At 65.9% G+C, this 17,061-nt stretch overlaps 2 protein-coding genes across 3 annotated transcripts; both read left to right on the top strand.

The window, feature by feature from the left end:
* The first annotated feature begins 1,807 nt into the window (after window positions 1–1,807).
* CCDC71 (coiled-coil domain containing 71) lies at window positions 1,808–5,224 on the top strand. Of its 2 annotated transcripts, none has more exons than XM_070390935.1 (2): window positions 1,808–1,843; window positions 3,529–5,224. In XM_070390935.1, the coding sequence occupies exon 2, from the start codon at window positions 3,581–3,583 to the stop codon at window positions 4,985–4,987; it is 1,407 nt and encodes a 468-aa protein (XP_070247036.1). In that variant the 5' UTR covers window positions 1,808–1,843; window positions 3,529–3,580; the 3' UTR covers window positions 4,988–5,224. The 2 variants fall into 2 exon arrangements, with proteins under 2 accessions (XP_070247036.1, XP_070247035.1); XM_070390934.1 differs by having other exon boundaries at window positions 1,810–1,872.
* Window positions 5,225–6,206: 982 nt separating this feature from the next.
* On the top strand, window positions 6,207–15,091 carry LOC138992582 (laminin subunit beta-2-like). The gene is given in 22 exon segments (XM_070391437.1): window positions 6,207–6,265; window positions 6,347–6,432; window positions 6,547–6,713; window positions 6,901–7,015; window positions 7,098–7,171; window positions 7,260–7,448; window positions 7,516–7,579; window positions 9,050–9,249; window positions 9,339–9,459; window positions 9,539–9,727; window positions 9,822–10,001; window positions 10,085–10,197; window positions 11,230–11,309; window positions 11,395–11,551; window positions 11,733–11,962; window positions 12,776–12,896; window positions 13,390–13,582; window positions 13,666–13,809; window positions 13,884–14,115; window positions 14,188–14,255; window positions 14,258–14,329; window positions 14,970–15,091. Coding segments are annotated over 22 exon segments (2,976 nt in total).
* The last annotated feature ends 1,970 nt before the right edge of the window (window positions 15,092–17,061 follow it).

The following is a 17,061-nucleotide window of genomic DNA, read 5'->3' as shown; positions in this document are numbered from 1 at the left end:
ACCCAAGTCATGTTGTGACTGTCCGTTCTCAGGGTCCTGGCCCCGCCTCTAGCCAACACTGGGGTGGAGCGCGGGCAAGTTGGCATGACAAAGGACTACCCACCTCAGACCCAGACCCTGGCCCGTCTTCTGAGCGTTCGAGAGTATTGGCGAAGTCTGGGAGCTGGCGGACCATCTTACAGGTCAAGGGTCACCTGTGAGAAGAGGTCCTGCCCTGGCCGATTAGCTCAGTTGGTGAGAGTGTCACCCTGATACGCCAAGGTTGCAGGTTCGATCCCAGTCAGGGCACAAGAATCAACTGATGAGTGCACAAACGAGTGGAACAACATCTCTCTCTCTCTCTCAAATCAATAAATAAAAATGTCAAAGAAAGAAGAAGCAGTCCTGTGGTTGTGTGTGCTCGCTGCCTTCCTGCCTCCCTTTCCTGGACAGTGTCTGTGCTCCGGGTGTCCCTAAATGCACACCTGGAGACAAAGGTGCAGGTGCCTGTAGTCACTGAAGGAGGTGAGGCCAGGAAGCAGCAGCAGAGACTCGGCCAGGAGAGGGGAAGCAGCTGGTGAGGGTGTGTCATCGAGCAGGACAGGACTTCGAGCAGCGGGGACCTAGTCCCGCCGGGCCCGTGTGGGACATGGGCCTCCCATTACGCCCAGAGTGTGGGCAGAGCCTTGTCCGTGAGCAAAGCGTCCGCAGCCACTCGCAGAGGCTGGCGGCTGGAGAACCTGCCTGGAAACGGTGGTCCAGGTCAGCGGCAGATCCTGGCCAGGCTGCCGTCCTTCCACGCCACTGGGCCCCGACTCGCTCACCACTTAGGGAACTCTGTGCCCTTCCTCCTCGGGTGGCTCACGCTGCCCTACAGCCCCCCGCACAGCGCCCGCGATTCCCTCTCCAGGCCCTTTCCCCTCTCCTTTCCCGCAATGAAGCACTGGAAAGCCTCCTATCTTCAGAGACCTCCCAGCACCCCAAGTCCCGCCAGCCTCTCTTCCTCCCTCCAAACTCCCGAAGCCATCTGTTCTCACGACCCCGCCACCTCAGTATCTGCCCCCATGTCTGCTGCCACGGCTCCCCCAGAACGGCTCTTGCCACAGTCACCATGGAACACCCTGCAGCTAAACTTCAGGGGCCTTTGTCTCAGCGGAAGTGTCCTGGGATCCTGGCGACTCCGGCTTCGGCAGGCTGCTGTGCTGCCTCTCTCCCCTTCATCCCCAGGAAACGGCCCCCCAAGATCCGCCCTGGCCTTTCTCCTCTGCACACCGGCCGCCTCGGGCTGGGTCCCTCCCGGGCCACTGGCCTCACTCGCACCCAGATCTCCACCAGGTGCCTCTGCTCAGGTGGACAGGGCCTGGAGCCATCGCTCAGGGCCTCGGAAGATGCCGGACGCAGAGCCGGGGTGGACTCGGGGATGACCCTCATCCCCCCTGATCCGAGCTGCGCCTCCGGGGTTGGTGCCCGCCGAGTCCAGCTCAGGCCAGACTTGGCTCTGATGGCAGCTCCCCGAGGCCCGCCTGGGGCAGACCGGCACCCAGAGGCCGGGACCAGCCTCCTGGCGTCTCAGAGCCCCCGCCCCGGCCCCCCGTCTCCGCCCGGTTCACGTCTGAAGGGACCCGGCCCGGTCCCGCCGGGAGCGCCCCGGCCCCTCGGGCTCCCGCACAGACGGTCCCGGCTGTGGCTTCCTCCAGGAGCGCCCCCCGCAGGGACCCAGCGCCCCGCCCCGCCCCCCACTTGGGGGAAACCGGGGTCGGGGGGTCAAGGGTCAGCAGGGCGGGCCAGGTCCCGGAAGCGGAAGCGCAGCGCACTTCCGGCGCTCAGCGGGCGGCCATGTTGGAGCGGCGGAGGCGGCGCAGAGGTGCGTCCTGGGTCCCCGCGGCGGCGCCGGTAGGTTGGGGCCGTGGGCCTGGCCGCGCCGCGGAGGGTCCGCCCGCGGGACGCCGGGCTCTGCCGCCCCCGCGCGACCCCCGCCCGGCGCCCACCGGCGGCTGCGCGCCCTGTCGGCGGCCCCGCGCGGCTCCCGCTTCGGAGACCCCGCTCCTCGGGCCCCGGGGACTCCATTCCCCGCCTGGCCACCCGCCGGGTCCCCGGTGGGCCTGTTCCTCCTCCCGTCGTCCGTCGGCTCCCCCGCCGGCCCCGGGCAGATGGAAAGGGGGTCGGGGCCCGGCTGCCCGGTGTCGGGAGCTTCTTGGAAAGGCTCCCGGGGCTCCGAGCACCTGGGCGAGGAGCACCCGCGTCTCCCCTGCCGCCTGTGCCTGGTGTCCGCCCTCCCGGTTCTGTGCTCAGACCCGAGCTGCTCCCGGGAAAGTAGCACAACTAGAGCCACGTGCAAGGCTGCGCTCGGAGCGTGGCCGCGGGAGGGAAGCGCCCGGCACCTGCGGGTCCGAGATGTCCCTCCAGGGGGGCTGCTGCCCTGGGCGGGTGGGAAGAGCGGCCGATCCCGCTGGTCCCGTCACGCTCCCCGTGCCCAGCCGGCTGCCCCGGCCCCACTGCGGGGCGGGCCGAGACCTGTCATGATTGACAGCCCGCGGCTTCTTCCCGAAGCTGGGGCAGCCCCTCGTCAGGGCAGCTCACCTCCCCTGGCCCCCGGACTGCCCGGCCTGCGTGCAGCCTTTGCTCCGCTCTCAAACCCTGGGCTCGGCCCCCAGGCCGCCTGACTGCCGAGAGCTGTGTCGTTCGCATGTGCTACTCGCCGTCTTTTTAGTTTCTGTTGAAGGCGAGCCTGGCTGGTCTCCATGACTCCAGTGCTGGGGCCTCCACGTGGCCTGTCGGGAACTGAGAGCAGAAGGTCTGGTGGGCAGGGAGGTTCGCCCCTGGGCTCCTGACTCGCTGCAGCTTGAGGGACGGAGATGGGCATGGACGTGGGGTGGAGGTCTGGGCCCTTGGCCAGCACTCAGGGCTTGTGTTGTCCTGCTTTCCCCTGTTCTTTCGAACTCAGAGTCCTTGCCCTGACCACAGACTCCTCACCCCAAGTGTGTGTCACTCTGTCTCACGTTGGAGCCATCGCATAGGCTGCGCCCTTTGCCATGTCCATCTGGTCCCTTCCTGTTCATCACTCAGTCCCAGCCAGGGGCCGCCTTTCCCAGGAACCCTTTCCTGACCCCTTGCTGAGCTCCGCTGGGTTCCGTGTGCCCTCCCACCCACCTTGATGGTGTCTCTGTCTTGCCTTCTGTGCACGGCTCCTTGAGGACAGATATTCACTCGCGTTCCCAGGGTTGAGTCTAATGCTAGATTTCTGGCTTCAGAAAAGATAGACTTGAATTAGAACAGGCTCGCTGAGCCCAGGTCTCTGCAGGGACACGGCGGCCGTTGGGTGGCTCTGACGAGCTTGTGGGCAAATATCCCGAAGAAGCTGCCTCTGACCCACAGGGGTCCTCTCCCACCCCCGGCCCCCACCCTGCTGCCCGGAGGGGTCAGGGGCTCACTCTGCCAGGCCTCTGTCAGTGGGTGCTCTGGGAAGTGCAAGCCCTGACTGACCCGTGTGCCTGCCCTGACCCCTTTCTCCCTGCTGTTCTTATTGACTCGTTTCTTCTTGCCTTGCAGGTGCCGAGCGCTGGTTTGCAGACGACCTGGACAGGCCTGCAGTGCCAATGCCATGAGCGTGGCGCAGCATGTGGAAGAGAAAGCTGTGCACTCGTGGTCCCGGATCTCCACGGCGGGGAAGAAGGCGCTGGAGGAGGCGCTGCTGGTCTTTAACCCCATGAGCCAGGATCTCAGCGCCACGGAGGCCCAGCTGGTGGCCTTCCTGCAGGGCCTGCGAGAGGATGGCTTCCAGCCGACCATCCTGCGCAGCGGTGATGTCTACGGCTATAGTTCATGCACAGCCACACCCCCAAGCCAGACGAAGCTGCACGCTCGTGCCCCCATCCCAGCCACCACGTCACCTCCAGCCAGTGCTCCCCGAGCTGCTGTGCGGCTGCCCGCAGGCCGGGCCACGCTGCTGCCCATGCCGCTGCCGGGCAGGCTGGCCAAGGCGTCCACACCAGCCCTCGCCAAGCATGCTGCCACCAACCTGCTGCTGAGCTCCCTGAAGGAGTCCAGTGCCAGCCACGCCCGGGACACGGCCATGGGCTTCCCCACCCACCTCTATCCAGGTGTCTACCCTGCCATGCGGCTCTCCGTTGTCCTAGAGGCCCTGGTTCCACTCAAGACTCCCGTGCCCCACTTGGGTGCCAAGCACGAGACCCAGTCGCTGCAGCTCTCCCTTGCGGACTCTCCCCTGAAGCTGCGGGAAGGTCCCGGAAAGGGGCTGGCGGTTCCCAGGAAAGTCACCAGCAAGGGCCCTAAGTGTGTGATTCGCAGGGGCCCCAGTGCTGGACCCCAAGAAAGCACTGGGCCTCAGAGCAAGACCTGCAAAGCCACTGGATCCCTTGTTGGCCCACAAATGAAAGGTGTCTCTGCCTTGAGCACCAAGACAGCCCAGGCCAAGGCAGCTCAAACACTAGCCAGAGTTGCCTGTGCCCAGGCCACGGCGGCTCAAACTCAGGCCAAAGCTGCCAAGGCCCGGGCAGAAACAAAGGCGGCATGGATCAAGGCCAAGGCCAAAGCAGCTCGGGCCAAGGCCAAGGCCAAAGCCAGGGCAGCTCGGGCCAGGGCCAAGGCCGCATGGATCAAGGCCAAGGCCAAAGCCGAGGCAGCACGGGCCAAGGCCAAGGCTGCTCGGACCCAGCCCAGGGGCCAGGGCCGGGGCCGGCTGAAAGGGTCTGTTCAGGCCAGGACTGCGAGGAAAGGCCAGAAGAGCAGCCCTGGGACTGGGGGGCAGAAGAGGAAAAGGACTGAGGAGGCAAAAGATCATCTTCCCCAGAAGAGAGCCCGGCTTGGGGCCCGGTCCCCGAAGGCACGCCTGCACCTTGGAACATCCAAGCTACTGACATTCCGGGCCTTCAAGGTGGACCAGCGGTCCTCGGACGACGAAGTGCGGCAGCAGGCTCAGCGTGCCCTCCGTGTGAACCTGTCCCCTGTGATCCGGCTCCAGCCGCTGCTGCCGTACCCAGTACCCTGACTTCTTCACCCAGCAGTGTTTGGGGGAACTAAGTCCAGCTGTCCGGTGGTCAGCGGCACAGTGTGCAATGCCTGTGGACTCCACAACCTTGAGGACCCCGCGTGCCTCTCCAGGGCCCTGGCAGCCACCGGCCTTCCGGACCGGAGGGTGGGGGGCAGGAGGGGGGCAATCACTGTGACTTGCTGCTCCTCAGGTTGTATGTCCACGGTTCCATCCATCACGTTTTATACCTTTCCACCTCCCGGGCTCCCTGCCTGCATCCATGTCTGTGTGTGGCTGCGGTGAGGCGTCCTGGTAGCCGAGGGCGGGGCCTCCATGTGAGTGAGGGGACACCACGGGATGGCAGCCTCCAGGCCCTCTGGGTACCCTGCCCTCTGGTGCAGGGGCTCCTCAGGGCAAGGGCAGAGCCATTCAGGTGGTTTGTTACCCAGATTGGACCCCATGTGTGAGGAAAACGGGGAGCTGGGGGAAACAGGCACCTTGCCAGTTTCTAGGTCAGGGAAGGGGCTTTGTGGTCCTGCTCCCCAGGGGTGGTGCAGACAGCCTGGCCTTGGCTTCCAGCCTGGCTTTGGCTGAAACTTTTGGCTTTGCCTGGGTTTTTTTTCGCCCCAAATGACCTGCGTACCTCTGCCTCTCCTCCCCTTGCTTCTTCCAGAAGAGTGGCCAGCCTTGATTTCCCCAGTTAAGGAGTTGGGGTGGAGTCAGAGGTCAGAGCTTCGGGTTGTAGGGTCACAGTCTGCCCTCCCTGATGAAGCAGTTTTCCCCTCGGATCGGTGGATGCTGCATCCCTGGCTGCCCCCGTGAGCAGTGCGTTCTGCCGGGTTCCAGGTGCTCAGTCTGTTCCCGAGCCCAGCTCAGGCCTCAGCCGGCCTGGACGTGTCCGACATTATCAGCTTTCCTGCTTTGGAGTGGGGGCTGGGCTTTGAGCCCTGAACAAAACCAGCTCCCTGCCCATCTGCCAGTCTTGCTGGCTGCCCAGCCTGAAGGCAGGGGTTGGGGCAGGCGGGGAAGGCATTCCCCAGGGGCTCCTGGAGACAGCCTTTCAGGGCTGGGGTGGGAGCCTCATTTGAATGAGAATCGGCCTTTTCTGTCTGGGTTGGTCTGAGCCCTGGCTGCACTGGCAGCTGCGGCTGGGCCTGCAGGAGCTCCTGTGCTCCTCCCCACCTTGCGTCCTTCCCCTGGGCGGGACTTCCTCGGGGACCCCCTTGCTCCCCGCTGCATGGTGGCCCACAGCCCTGCGCGCCTCTTGCCTTTGGTGGCCCTGCTTTCACCCACCATGTGAGTATGGGGACTGGCCCAGGGGCCACACAGCTGCTCAAGGGGGGCCAGCGTGGGGCCCACTCTCATCTTCTTTCTCAGGCCTGATTCCAGCTCCCACCGCCCTGGCCCCTCAGCAGGGCTAGGCCCCCTCCTTTCTGTGCTGCTGCTGCTGCTGCCACCCATGGGTGAGGAGTTGGCTCCTCTGAGTCATCTGGAGGGGAGAAGTCTTCAGGCTGCCCGGCGGGGTGAGGTTGGAGGGGGTGCCTCTAGGATCCCCACTCAGACCCTCCCCCTCCCAGTCCAGGCTCCCAGAACAGTTGCCCGGGAGGTGCCAGCCACACTTACCCCACCTGGTTGCCAGAGCGGCAGCTGCTACCCACCCACTGGCGACCTGATTGTCGGTCGTGGCCAGAGCCTTCGGAGCTCATCCACCTGTGGACGCCATGGCCCTGAGCGCTACTGCCTTGTCAGTCACCCCCAGGCCGAGGGGAGAGGGAGGCCTCTGGACCAGGTACCTCCGGGTCTTCCGGGGGGCTCGGCCCTGTGGGAGTTCAGGTCACCGGGGGCTAGAGGGCGAGGCCGGAGCTGTGAAGCTTTGGAGTGGGGGCACCGCCATGTGCCTCCTATCCCCCTCTCCTTCGACACTCCCCCAGGACTCTGAAAATTGCTTCTTTTGCAACTCTGGGGACTGGGGTGGCCATGGCATTGAGAATGTGATATCCCGGAGTGGTCCCCGTGGCAACCAGACCTGGTGGCAAGCTGAGAGCGGTGAGGGTGCTGGTGTACCTGGTGTGAGGGTCTGGGGTCTGGGGTCAAGGGCTGGTCCCTCTGACCAGCCCTGTGGTTGCAGGTGTTGAGAACGTCACCATCCAGCTAGACCTGGAGAGCGCGTTCTACTTCACCCACCTCATCATGACTTTCAAGGTGACCGGTGCCCCGGCCTTAAAGACTGGCGTGTGCCTCCTGTCCCGATGGCCACCCCTGGTAACCCGAGGACCCCTGCTGTCCCCAGACTTTCCGCCCAGCGGCACTGGCCCTCGAGCGTTCGGTGGACCGTGGCCACTCCTGGCACGTGTACCGGTACTTTGCCCACAACTGCTCCGGCCTCTTCCCTGGCGTCGCCCGTGCCCCGGGCCACAGTGTCAGCGACCCCATCTGTGACCAGCGTTACTCAGACATCGAGCCTTCCACCGGGGGCAAGGTCAGGCCAGAGGCGGGCGGGGGAGGGGGGGTGTGAAGCCGGAGGCTCAGGCTTGCTTTTTCCTCAGGTCGTTTTCAAGGTTCTGGACCCCACCGTTCTGGTGGAGAACCCCCAGAAGCCCGAGATTCAGGGTAATTCTCAGCCAACTGCGCTCCCTGCCTGTGAGGCTGGCAGATAATGGGGGAGGGGTGGTCCTGCGGAGGGAGGGGGAGGGGAGCGAGGCAGGTGGTGGGTGAGGCAGCTCAGTCCCCCAGCATCCTGCTCCAGCTGCCCCTTCACGGTCCTCGATTGTGGTCCCTAATGTGGCCCCCGTTCCTGCCCCCTCACTGCTCGTCCTGTGCCCTCTGCGTAGGGGCCGGCATGGGTAGCAGTTCCATCTCTGCCCCCTCACTGGATTCGTGGGGCCCATGTGGTCCCTGTCACGGCTCTCCCTGCCAGCCGCCATGTCTCTGCTCCTGTCACTACCTCCTCCCTCCCCTGTGAGCCCCCATCACGCCCCGGCCCCTGCCCTCCCCTCAGAGTCTTCATTCTGGCCTTAGTCGGTGCCCTATAGCCCGCAGCTGCCTCTAGCTGACCCCAGGGCATCTCTGGGGGTGACCTTGTGAAGCAGAAGCCTGTTACAGAGCAAGAGAGCCTGGCCGGCGTGGCTCAGTGGTTGGGCGTCAACCTATGAACCAGGAGGTCACAGTTCGATTCCCAGTCAGGGCACGGCCCTGGTTTCGGGCTCAATCTCCAGTGTGGGGCTACAAGAGGCAGCTGATCCATGATTCTCTCTCATCATTGATGTTTCTATCTCTCCCTCTCCCTTCCTCTCTGAAATCAGTAAAAATATATTTTAAAAACAAGGAAAAAAAAAAGAGAGAGACACATAATTCAACAGGGTGGCCCAGAGCCAGCCAGGCAGTAACACAGCAGGAGGACAAACCCAAATGAGCTTTTTCTCCACACTCTCCACCCACCGGGACTGTGATACCAGCTGCTCGCCCTGAACCCCACCCTAGGCCCCGGACCAGCTGCTGCCCATTCCTTTGATCAGGAGAACAGGGGAACCTGGCAAAGGAGAGACGTAGGGGGTGGCCTTGGCCAGGGCCCTGAAGCTGTGGAGCAGGAGGAGCCGCGGACCATCCGCCTGTGCATTGAGCAAGGGCCCCGCTGCGTGGCAGGCGACGTCTGGGCAGGGGTGGGGCAGAGATGGAGACCTGCCCGCGCCAGGCCCTATGCAGTGGCACAAGCGTGTGAGCAGTCGTGGGCCAGGAACGGGGGCCATGGCGGGGAGCAGGCACGAAGTGAGAGAGACAGCTGACAAATAGTGCCCACAGGGCTTGGGGGACAGGTGGGGAGGCAGGTTCAAGTATCCAGAGACACAGACGGGGTGTCCAGGGAGCAGGGGACGCTGAGGGCTCCGCTCAGGAGTGGCCTCGGGGCTGGAGCCGTGCAGAGGCGGCACTGCCACATGAGGTGGTCCTGACGCGCACCCCGAGGATCAGGGGAGCTGGAGCAGGTGGCTTCGATGACAGAGAGGGAGACACCCCCTTCCCCCCTCCCTCCCAGCCGTGGAGGGGGGACCAGCGCGCCTGAGGCCTCTTCATCTGTGTCTCCAGAGCTCCTGCACGTGACTAACCTCTGTGTGAACTTCTCCAAACTGCACACCCTGGGTGACAGGCCCCCGGGGGGCCTCAGGGGACACCCCTTCTACTACTATGCCCTCTATGAGCTCATGGCCGGAGGCAGCTGCCTGTGCCACGGCCATGCCTCTGAGTGCAGGCCTGCCCCCGGGGCCCCAGCCAACGCGGAGGGCATGGTGAGCGAGAGGGGGGGCATCGTGTGGCGGGGGGGAGGAGGGGCAAGCTGGGGCACGGGGCCCACTCAGCTTGCCCTCCTTCCTGCCAGGTGCATGGCCTTTGTGTCTGCCGCCATCACACGGCTGGCGCCCACTGTGAGCGCTGCCAGGACCTGTACCAGGACCACCCGTGGCAGCCCGCTGAGCCTGGGCACCCCCACACCTGCCGGGGTAGGTGCCCTACCCGACAGCCTGGCCTTCCTGGCCGTGGGGCCCCCACTCCATCCCCACCTTTCTCGTGCTCCCCCAGAATGCGAGTGCCATGGGCACGCCCGCAGCTGCCACTTTGACATGGCCCTGTACCTGGCATCTGGCAACGTGAGTGGAGGCGTGTGCGACGCGTGTCAGCACAATACCGCCGGGCGCCACTGCGAGCTCTGCCGGCCCTTCTTCCACCGGGACCCCCAGGCAGACCCCCGCTCCCTTCACTCCTGCAAATGTGAGCCGCCCCCCCCCCCCCCGTCCCAACCCGCCCCCCGCCCTCTGCCCTCCGGGGGACCCCTGACCTCACTGCCCTCACTCTGACTCGCCAGCCTGTGACTGCGACCCCGTGGGTGCCCTGGAGGGCGGCTTGTGTGACGCCCACACAGATGAGACCCGTGGCCTTCTCTCCGGGCAGTGTCGCTGCAAAGCCAACGTCTGGGGCCGGCGCTGTGACTCCTGCCGGCCCGGGCACTATGGCCTGAGCCTTCCCCAGTCAGAGGGCTGCCAGCGTGAGTGACCCACCCCCATGTCCCCCTGGCTGTGTCCCATCGCCACCCCGACCACACATGCCCCTCCCCTGCCTGTGCCTCAGCCTGCAGGTGCGACCCCCGGGGCCGGGGCCCTGGCGCGCAGGCCTGCGACCCCTCCAGCGGGGCCTGCCGCTGCAAGCGCTTTGTCTCGGGATGGGACTGCGGCCGGTGCCGGGTGAGTCTCGGCCAATCTGATTTGCTCTGGGGCACTGAGCTTCTAGAAGCCAGCCGACAAGCACGAGGCTGTACTCAGGGTGACTCCCTGAGCCTTGCACACGTCGGCGGTGCCCTCCCAACCTGGTCACCAGGGTCAGCGCCGCCGTGGCGAGCTGAGGCCGTGTAGCCCCGGGCGGGGACCGGAAACAGGAGGAGGCCTGGTGGGTGAGTGACCACAGCCGTGTGCCTGGGCAGACGGGTTTCACAACATGTTTGAAGGAAGAGCGTCTAGTCGCTCCCGGCCTTCCCTCGATCATGGCAATTGCTTTAACGTTTAACCCTGGCTGCGTCCTCATCGTTCTTTCTTTCTAAAATATATGTTTTTATTGATTTCAGAGAGGAGGAAGGGAGGGAGAGAGAGAGAGACATCAACTATGAGAGAATCATTGATCGGCTACCTCCCTCACGCCCCACACTGGGAATCGAGCCCGCAACCCAGGCCTGTGCCCTGACTGGGAATCGAACCATGGCCTCCAGGTTCATAGGTCAAGGCTCAACCACTGAGCCACAAGAGCCACCCCATCTTCTTTTTTCTTACCTCCCCTCCATGTAGCCGTGCCCGAGTCAACCAGCATCTCCACTTCCCCTCTCAGCCACAGGCAGGACTCAGCCTCCTCTCTCCAGCAACAGGCGGTTCTGTCCATGACCTCCCTAATCCTAACCCTAACACTAACCCTAACCCTAACCCTGACCCTGACCCTGACCCTAACCCTAACCCTAACCCTAACCCTCTCAGCCACAGGCAGTACTCAGCCTCCTCTCTCCAGCAACAGGTGGTTCTGTCCATGACCTCCCTAATCCTAACCCTAACACTAACCCTAACCCTAACACTAACCCTAACCCTGACCCTAACCCTAACCCTAACCCTAACCCTAACGCTAATGCTAACCCTAATGCTAACCCTAACCCTAACGCTAACGCTAACCCTAACCCTAACACTAACCCTATCCAGCTCTTCCTGTCTTTCCTCCACTACCCCTCTCTCTTACAGCCCGAGTTCTGGGGTCTGAGCAGTGACGCTCTAGGCTGCCAGCCCTGTGACTGTGACTTTGGGGGTGCCTACAGCAACAGGTACAAGGCCGAGCCTTGGAGTGGGGGGTCAAGTGGCAAGAACAGGGTGTTGATTCTGTCCCCGCCCCGCCCCGTGCACACTCAGGTGCTCCACCAGGGAGGGCCTCTGCCTGTGCCGTCCCCATCTCCGAGGCCGCCGCTGCCAGGAGCCCCAGTCTGGGTACTTTTGCGCTGCCCTCGACCAGGCCATCGCCGAAGCCGAGCTCGGCCAGGGCCTCCAGCCAGCTGACCCTCGGCTGCCTGTGAGTGTCCAGGGGGGCGGGGGCAGGAGGGAATCCAGGCTCAGACCTTAGGGCTGGGGGGGGGGGGGGGCCATATTCAGAGAGAGGTGGTTGGAGGAAGAGGCTGGCAAGGCTGGGAAGGTGAGGAAGTGGGGGTGTCAGCATGTCGGAGGTTTGGTGTCTTTGGAGCCCGTATTCCCAGGACAGTGTGGCAGAGAACAGGGCTGGAATGCTGGGGGGCACTGATCCCCCACTTGCCCCCAGGGAGCCCCCAGGCCAGCTCTTCCCCACTGTGCACCAGCCTCAGGGGCCTCCCCAGGTCGGCTCCTGTCCCAACTGCGGAGACAGCGTGACCCTCAGTGCGCCCTGCAGCCTGATGGGCGAGCCCACTCCAGCCGCCAGCTGCCCAGAGGGAGGCGTCTGCGGAGCAGGGTAAAGCCCCCAGGCCCCAGGGTCTCCTGGGGAAGGGGCCCGAGCCCGGGTTTGGGTCTCTGGAGTCTTGGGGGAAGGGAACCCAAGTCCTGAGGGTTCTAGGTCCTGGGGGGCCTGGACCTGGGAGTCTGTGTGTCCTACCCAGGCCCCCCAGGAGCCCGGGGCCCTGCACCTGGGAGCTGGCCCCCCACTGTGGCCTGGCTCTGGCTTCGCACATGTGGTCGATGGGGCCGGCCTCTCTCTGCTGGCTCCCACGGTGCCTCGTGCCCTGGAGTATGACATTGTCCTGCGCTATGAGATCCAGGTCGGTGGCAAGGTGGTGGGTGGTGCTGGGAGGTGGGTCGGGGCAGCTCTATGACTGCTGACCGCTGACCCTAGGCACCTGAAGACTGGCAGGCATTAGTCAGGGTCCGCGCCCAGTCTCTGCCCAGCAGCACTCGCTGTGCCCACCCGCTGCCCCCAGAGCAGCTGTTCCAGGCCGCCCTGACCCACGCACACAGGTAGGCAGGGCCCGGGGACTCCCCACACCAAGCCCTGTTATGCTGCCCACACGTTTGAAATAGCCTCCCAGACAGAGTGGAAAATCCCATTGTCATCCCCACGTCATCGCATCGTCGAGCAATAGAAACAGGGACTTAATTTAACTTAAAACAGAGCAGCAGCTGGGAAGCTGGTCTTCCCCATTGGGCCTGTGATGAAATGTTGGCTCCAATCCCTGCACAGTGGAAATGGTCAAGGTCAAGGTCATAGCCCCGGCTGTACCCACTCGATCATGCCCTCCTTCCCCGCCCCTGCTCTCTTCCCCGCCCGCAGAGCTGTGGTTCTACCCAGACCTTTCTGCTTTGAGCCTGGCACACGCTACTCCGTGACCCTGCGGCTGTGGCGGACCAAAGGGGTGCGAAGGCCTGAGGGGGGCAACATCCTTCTGGATTCGGTGAGATCCTGGGGGCTCCGCCCACATCTGGGGGAACAGGAGTTATACAGACAATGAAGGGCAGGAGGCGCGAGGCCAGGGCTGTGCCTGGACTGAGACAGGTGGAGAGTGGAAGAGGGCGTCCGGCGGGAGAGCCACGCTCTGAGGACAGAAGGTGAGAACAGGCCAACGCCAGACCTCGTGGGACTAGCCCAGGAGAGGGGCTTAACTCTGTCCCGGAAGAGTGGGGAGCCTGGAAGGACTCAGCAAAGAGCTGGGGGAGAGGGATGGCTGGGGGGAGGCTGCTGCCGTGATTCCGAGTGAGAGGTGGTGCTGCTGGACTGGTGGGCCATCAGGAAGGAAGGAGACGCGGACTGAGAGAGACACGGGAAAGGGGCGGGAGGGCTGTCAGGGCCAGTGCGAGGCAGGGGAGCGGGCAGCAGACACTAGTGACGGGCTGGGCTCATTGTCCCCTGCCTGCCACCTCCACCCCCACCCTCCTCCCTCCTACCAGATTGTGCTCCTGCCCCGGGTGAGGGAGCTGCCTGGGCTGCGACTGGTGGACCCTGGGGCCGCAGGGCGCCTGCAGGAGCTCCACGAGGCCGGCTGCCTGGAGGCCGCGAGGACGGGCCGCTCCAGCTCCCGGCCTGCGGCCTGCGCCCGCCTCGCATGCAGCATCTCGGCCCTGCTCCACGGGGGCGGCCTCTGTGAGTGTGCCCCTCGGGGGCTGCAGGAAGGGCGGCGTCGGAGGCACCGGAGGGTCACCTGACCCTGCCCTTCCTCCTGCCAGCATGTGAGTGCCACCCCCAGGGCTCCCTGAGTGCCGAGTGTGCCCTGCTGGGCGGGCAGTGCCCCTGCCGTCCGAACGTCACCGGCCGGTCCTGTGACCGCTGCGTGCCTGGAACGTACGGCTTCGGCCCCGGTGGCTGCAGAGGTGAGCCTCGGGCCCGCGGCGCAGGCTGGGCGGACACACTCCTGCCTGCACCGATGGCTCTGTCGTTCCCACAGAGTGCGGCTGCCACGCCGAGGGCGCCGCCAGCGCCGCCTGTGACCCGATGAGCGGACAGTGCCCCTGCCGGGCAGGCCTGGCTGGTCGCCGCTGTGACCGCTGCCTCCAGGGCCGCTGGGGCTTCCCGCGCTGCCAGCCCTGTGCCTGCAATGGGCACGCTGAGGCGTGCCACCTGCTGACCGGCGCCTGCCAGGCGTGCCTCGGAGCCACGGCAGGCTGGCACTGTGAGAGGTGAGTGCTGCCCGGGGAGCGTGGGGGGAGGCCGGGAGGAGCGGCCAGGCCACCATGTGCTGCTGCCCCCAGGTGCCTGGACGGCTACTATGGAGACCCCGCCCTGGGCTCAGGCCGGCGGTGCCAGCCCTGCCTCTGCCCCGGGCCCCTGGCTCTGGCTTCTATCACGGGGCGTCCTGCCACGTCCTGTGCCTCTGCGGGCCTGGCTACGCAGGTGAGGCGCGGGCGGGCGGCAGACCCAGGGCCTGCTCATTGTTCATAATCCCGTGAGGCCGAGGCTGATCTGTGCCCGTGCCACCTGCAGGGTTAGCTGCAGGCCGGGCACCTGCAGGGTCCCGAGGGGAGGGAGGGTCCATGGGAGGAATTGCAGGCACGGATTTGTCAGCCAGGAGACGGGCCTGAATGCAGCGAGGGTGCCCTCCGCCCTCCTGGCTACACCTTGGACTTTCTGGGATGAGGGACCCAAAGCGCCCGAGGTGCAGGAAGACACCCGAGGCGACCCCCACGAACCCGCTCTCCAGGGCCCCACTGCGACTGCTGTGCCTCCGGCTACTTTGGGCGCCCGTGGCCCCGGGAGGACCCCGGGAGGACCCCGGGAGGAGCCGGGGCCGGCCCTGCCAGTGCAACAACATCGATCCCCGCGACCCCGCCGCCGGCGACCCGCAGAGTGGGCGCTGCCAGCGATGTCTGCACCACAGCCATGGCCCCGGCTGTGCCCACTGCCGGCCCGGCTTCCACGGCAGTGCCCTGCGCCCGGGGGGCTGCCGGCATGAGTGTGTGGTGGGGGGCGAGGGCGGCCCCCGGTGGTGGGTGGGTTCTTCCCTCCGTCCCTGACAAGCCCGCCCTCTCCCCAGGCTGCCGCTGTGACCCCCGGGGCACCGTCCCTGCGGGGTGCCCGTCCGGGGCCGAGGCCTGCTTCTGCGACCAGGTCAGCGGGCAGTGCCCCTGCCGCCCCCACACTCTGGGGCGGGACTGAGGCCGCTGTGCCCCCCTCTTCTGGAACCTGGGGGGGCCTCGGGGCTGCGAGCCCTGCAGCTGCCATGCCCAACACACTCTACAGCCGGTGTGCCACCCAGTGAGTAAGCCTACAGCACGTGGCAGTGCCCGGTTGAGTGTGTGTGTGCCCCTGACGGGGTTCACGTGACCCCCAGCCCCGGGTGTGTGTGCTGCCAGCCGCTGTGTGAGTGTGATAGTAACTATGAGCGGGGGCCTGGGAGAGCCGCCAGGAGCTGCATGTGCCCGACCCCGGGGGCACCCTGCGTTGGCGAGTGGGTGAGCCACCGTGAGGGGTCATGGTCCGCGGAATGAGCGTGGGAGGGTGGAGGGGGAGGCTGGGAAGGAGGCCGAGGGCACAGGACTGAGGCTGCAGCAGAGCAGGAGGTGGGAGTGTGTGCCCGGAGGAGAGAGGCAGCCGCTGACACGCAAGTGTGATGAGGCCTCAAGTGTGTCCTGCGTCCTCGGGAAGGAGGAGGGCATGGTGTGGACAGGGGTGTTGGACGCAGGACACGGGGGCAGGGGCAGCAGGTCAGGAGTCAGAGCTCAGAGGGGCCGTGGGAGGCGAGGCTGGCGTGTGGGAAGGGAGGGCTGGCCAAGGGCTCCGGCCCGAGGAAGCAGGAAGGGAGTGCCTCACCGCTCCTGAGACTCCTGGTCACAGCTGGAGTGGTGGGTGGAGGTGTGGGTCCCTGGGGGGCTTGCCAAGGCCAGGCCCCCTCCTAGGGGTGCCCTGGGAGAGGCCGGGGGGAGTCTGGGATGAGCATCGTGGACCTCCTGTCTGTTGGCAGGAATGCAGGGGCCCGGGCCCGGGGCTGGCCTGTGCTCCCGTGCCCTGGGATGCTGCCCGCTGCCGGGTGGGCTCTGGCCACCTCCCGCAACACCTCCTCTAGCCTGCACCGAGCAGTCGCAGCCTCGGCGCAGCAGCGGCAGCTGGTACAGAGCGATAGGGGCCCTTGGGTGGGCGCGGGGGGGGGGGGGAGGGCACAGCCTGGCCATCGAGTTACAGGAGACACATTTCACCTCCGACCTGCCCCTACCAGCTGCAGCACATCCAGGCCACAGCAAGCTCCACGGGAACAGGCCCGGGAGACGTGGCGTCGTGCAAGGGGTGCCTGGGGTGTGGCCACCCTGGCCCCTGTGCAAGCAACTGTGCAGAGGATCCAGTGTTTCCTCTTGGGTACATGTCTGCTTGTGCGTCTGTTCCCAGACGAGGGCGAGGCAGGGGCATCCAGGTCACTGCTGTGACACTCCTTCCAGAATGAGGACTACCCAGAGGGCTGAGGCTGACGGGTCGGGTGGAGCAGGGGTGTGAGGGGGGCAGGGTGTGATGGGGGCAGGGTGTGAGGGGGGCAGGGTGTGAGGGGGCAGGGGTGAGGGGGGCAGGGTGTGAGGGGGCAGGGTGTGAGGGGGCAGGGTGTGAGGGGGCAGGGTGTGAGGGGGGCAGGGGTGTGAGGGGGGCAGGGTGTGATGGGGGCAGGGTGTGAGGGGGGCAGGGTGTGAGGGGGCAGGGGTGAGGGGGGCAGGGTGTGAGGGGGCAGGGTGTGAGGGGGCAGGGTGTGAGGGGGCAGGGGTGTGAGGGGGCAGGGTGTGAGGGGGCAGGGTGTGAGGGGGGCAGGGTGTGAGGGGGCAGGGTGTGAGGGGGCAGGGTGTGAGGGGGCAGGGTGTGATGGGGGCAGGGTGTGAGGGGGCAGGGTGTGAGGGGGCAGGGTGTGAGGGGGGCAGGGTGTGAGGGGGCAGGGTGTGAGGGGGCAGGGTGTGAGGGGGGCAGGGGTGTGAGGGGGCAGGGTGTGAGGGGCAGGGTGTGAGGGGGGCAGGGGTGTGAGGGGGCAGGGTGTGAGGGGGCAGGGTGTGATGGGGGCAGGGTGTGAGGGGGGCAGGGGTGTGAGGGGGGCAGGGGTGTGAGGGGGCAGGGTGTGATGGGGGCAGGGTGTGATGGGGGCAGGGTGTGAGGGG

The sequence above is a fragment of the Myotis yumanensis genome, unplaced genomic scaffold (assembly GCF_028538775.1).
Source record: "Myotis yumanensis isolate MYYU_CA2020_CCGP unplaced genomic scaffold, mMyoYum1.0.hap1 SCAF_14, whole genome shotgun sequence".
Lineage (NCBI taxonomy): Eukaryota > Metazoa > Chordata > Mammalia > Chiroptera > Vespertilionidae > Myotis > Myotis yumanensis.
The sequence above is the reverse complement of the archived record's forward strand: the minus strand, read 5'-3'. Positions and strand labels throughout refer to the sequence as shown.

Bases quoted from the DNA above. Each gene is read 5' to 3' on its own strand.
- CCDC71 (XM_070390935.1), top strand. From the start codon at position 3,581: ATGAGCGTGGCGCAGCATGTGGAAGAGAAAGCTGTGCACTCGTGGTCC.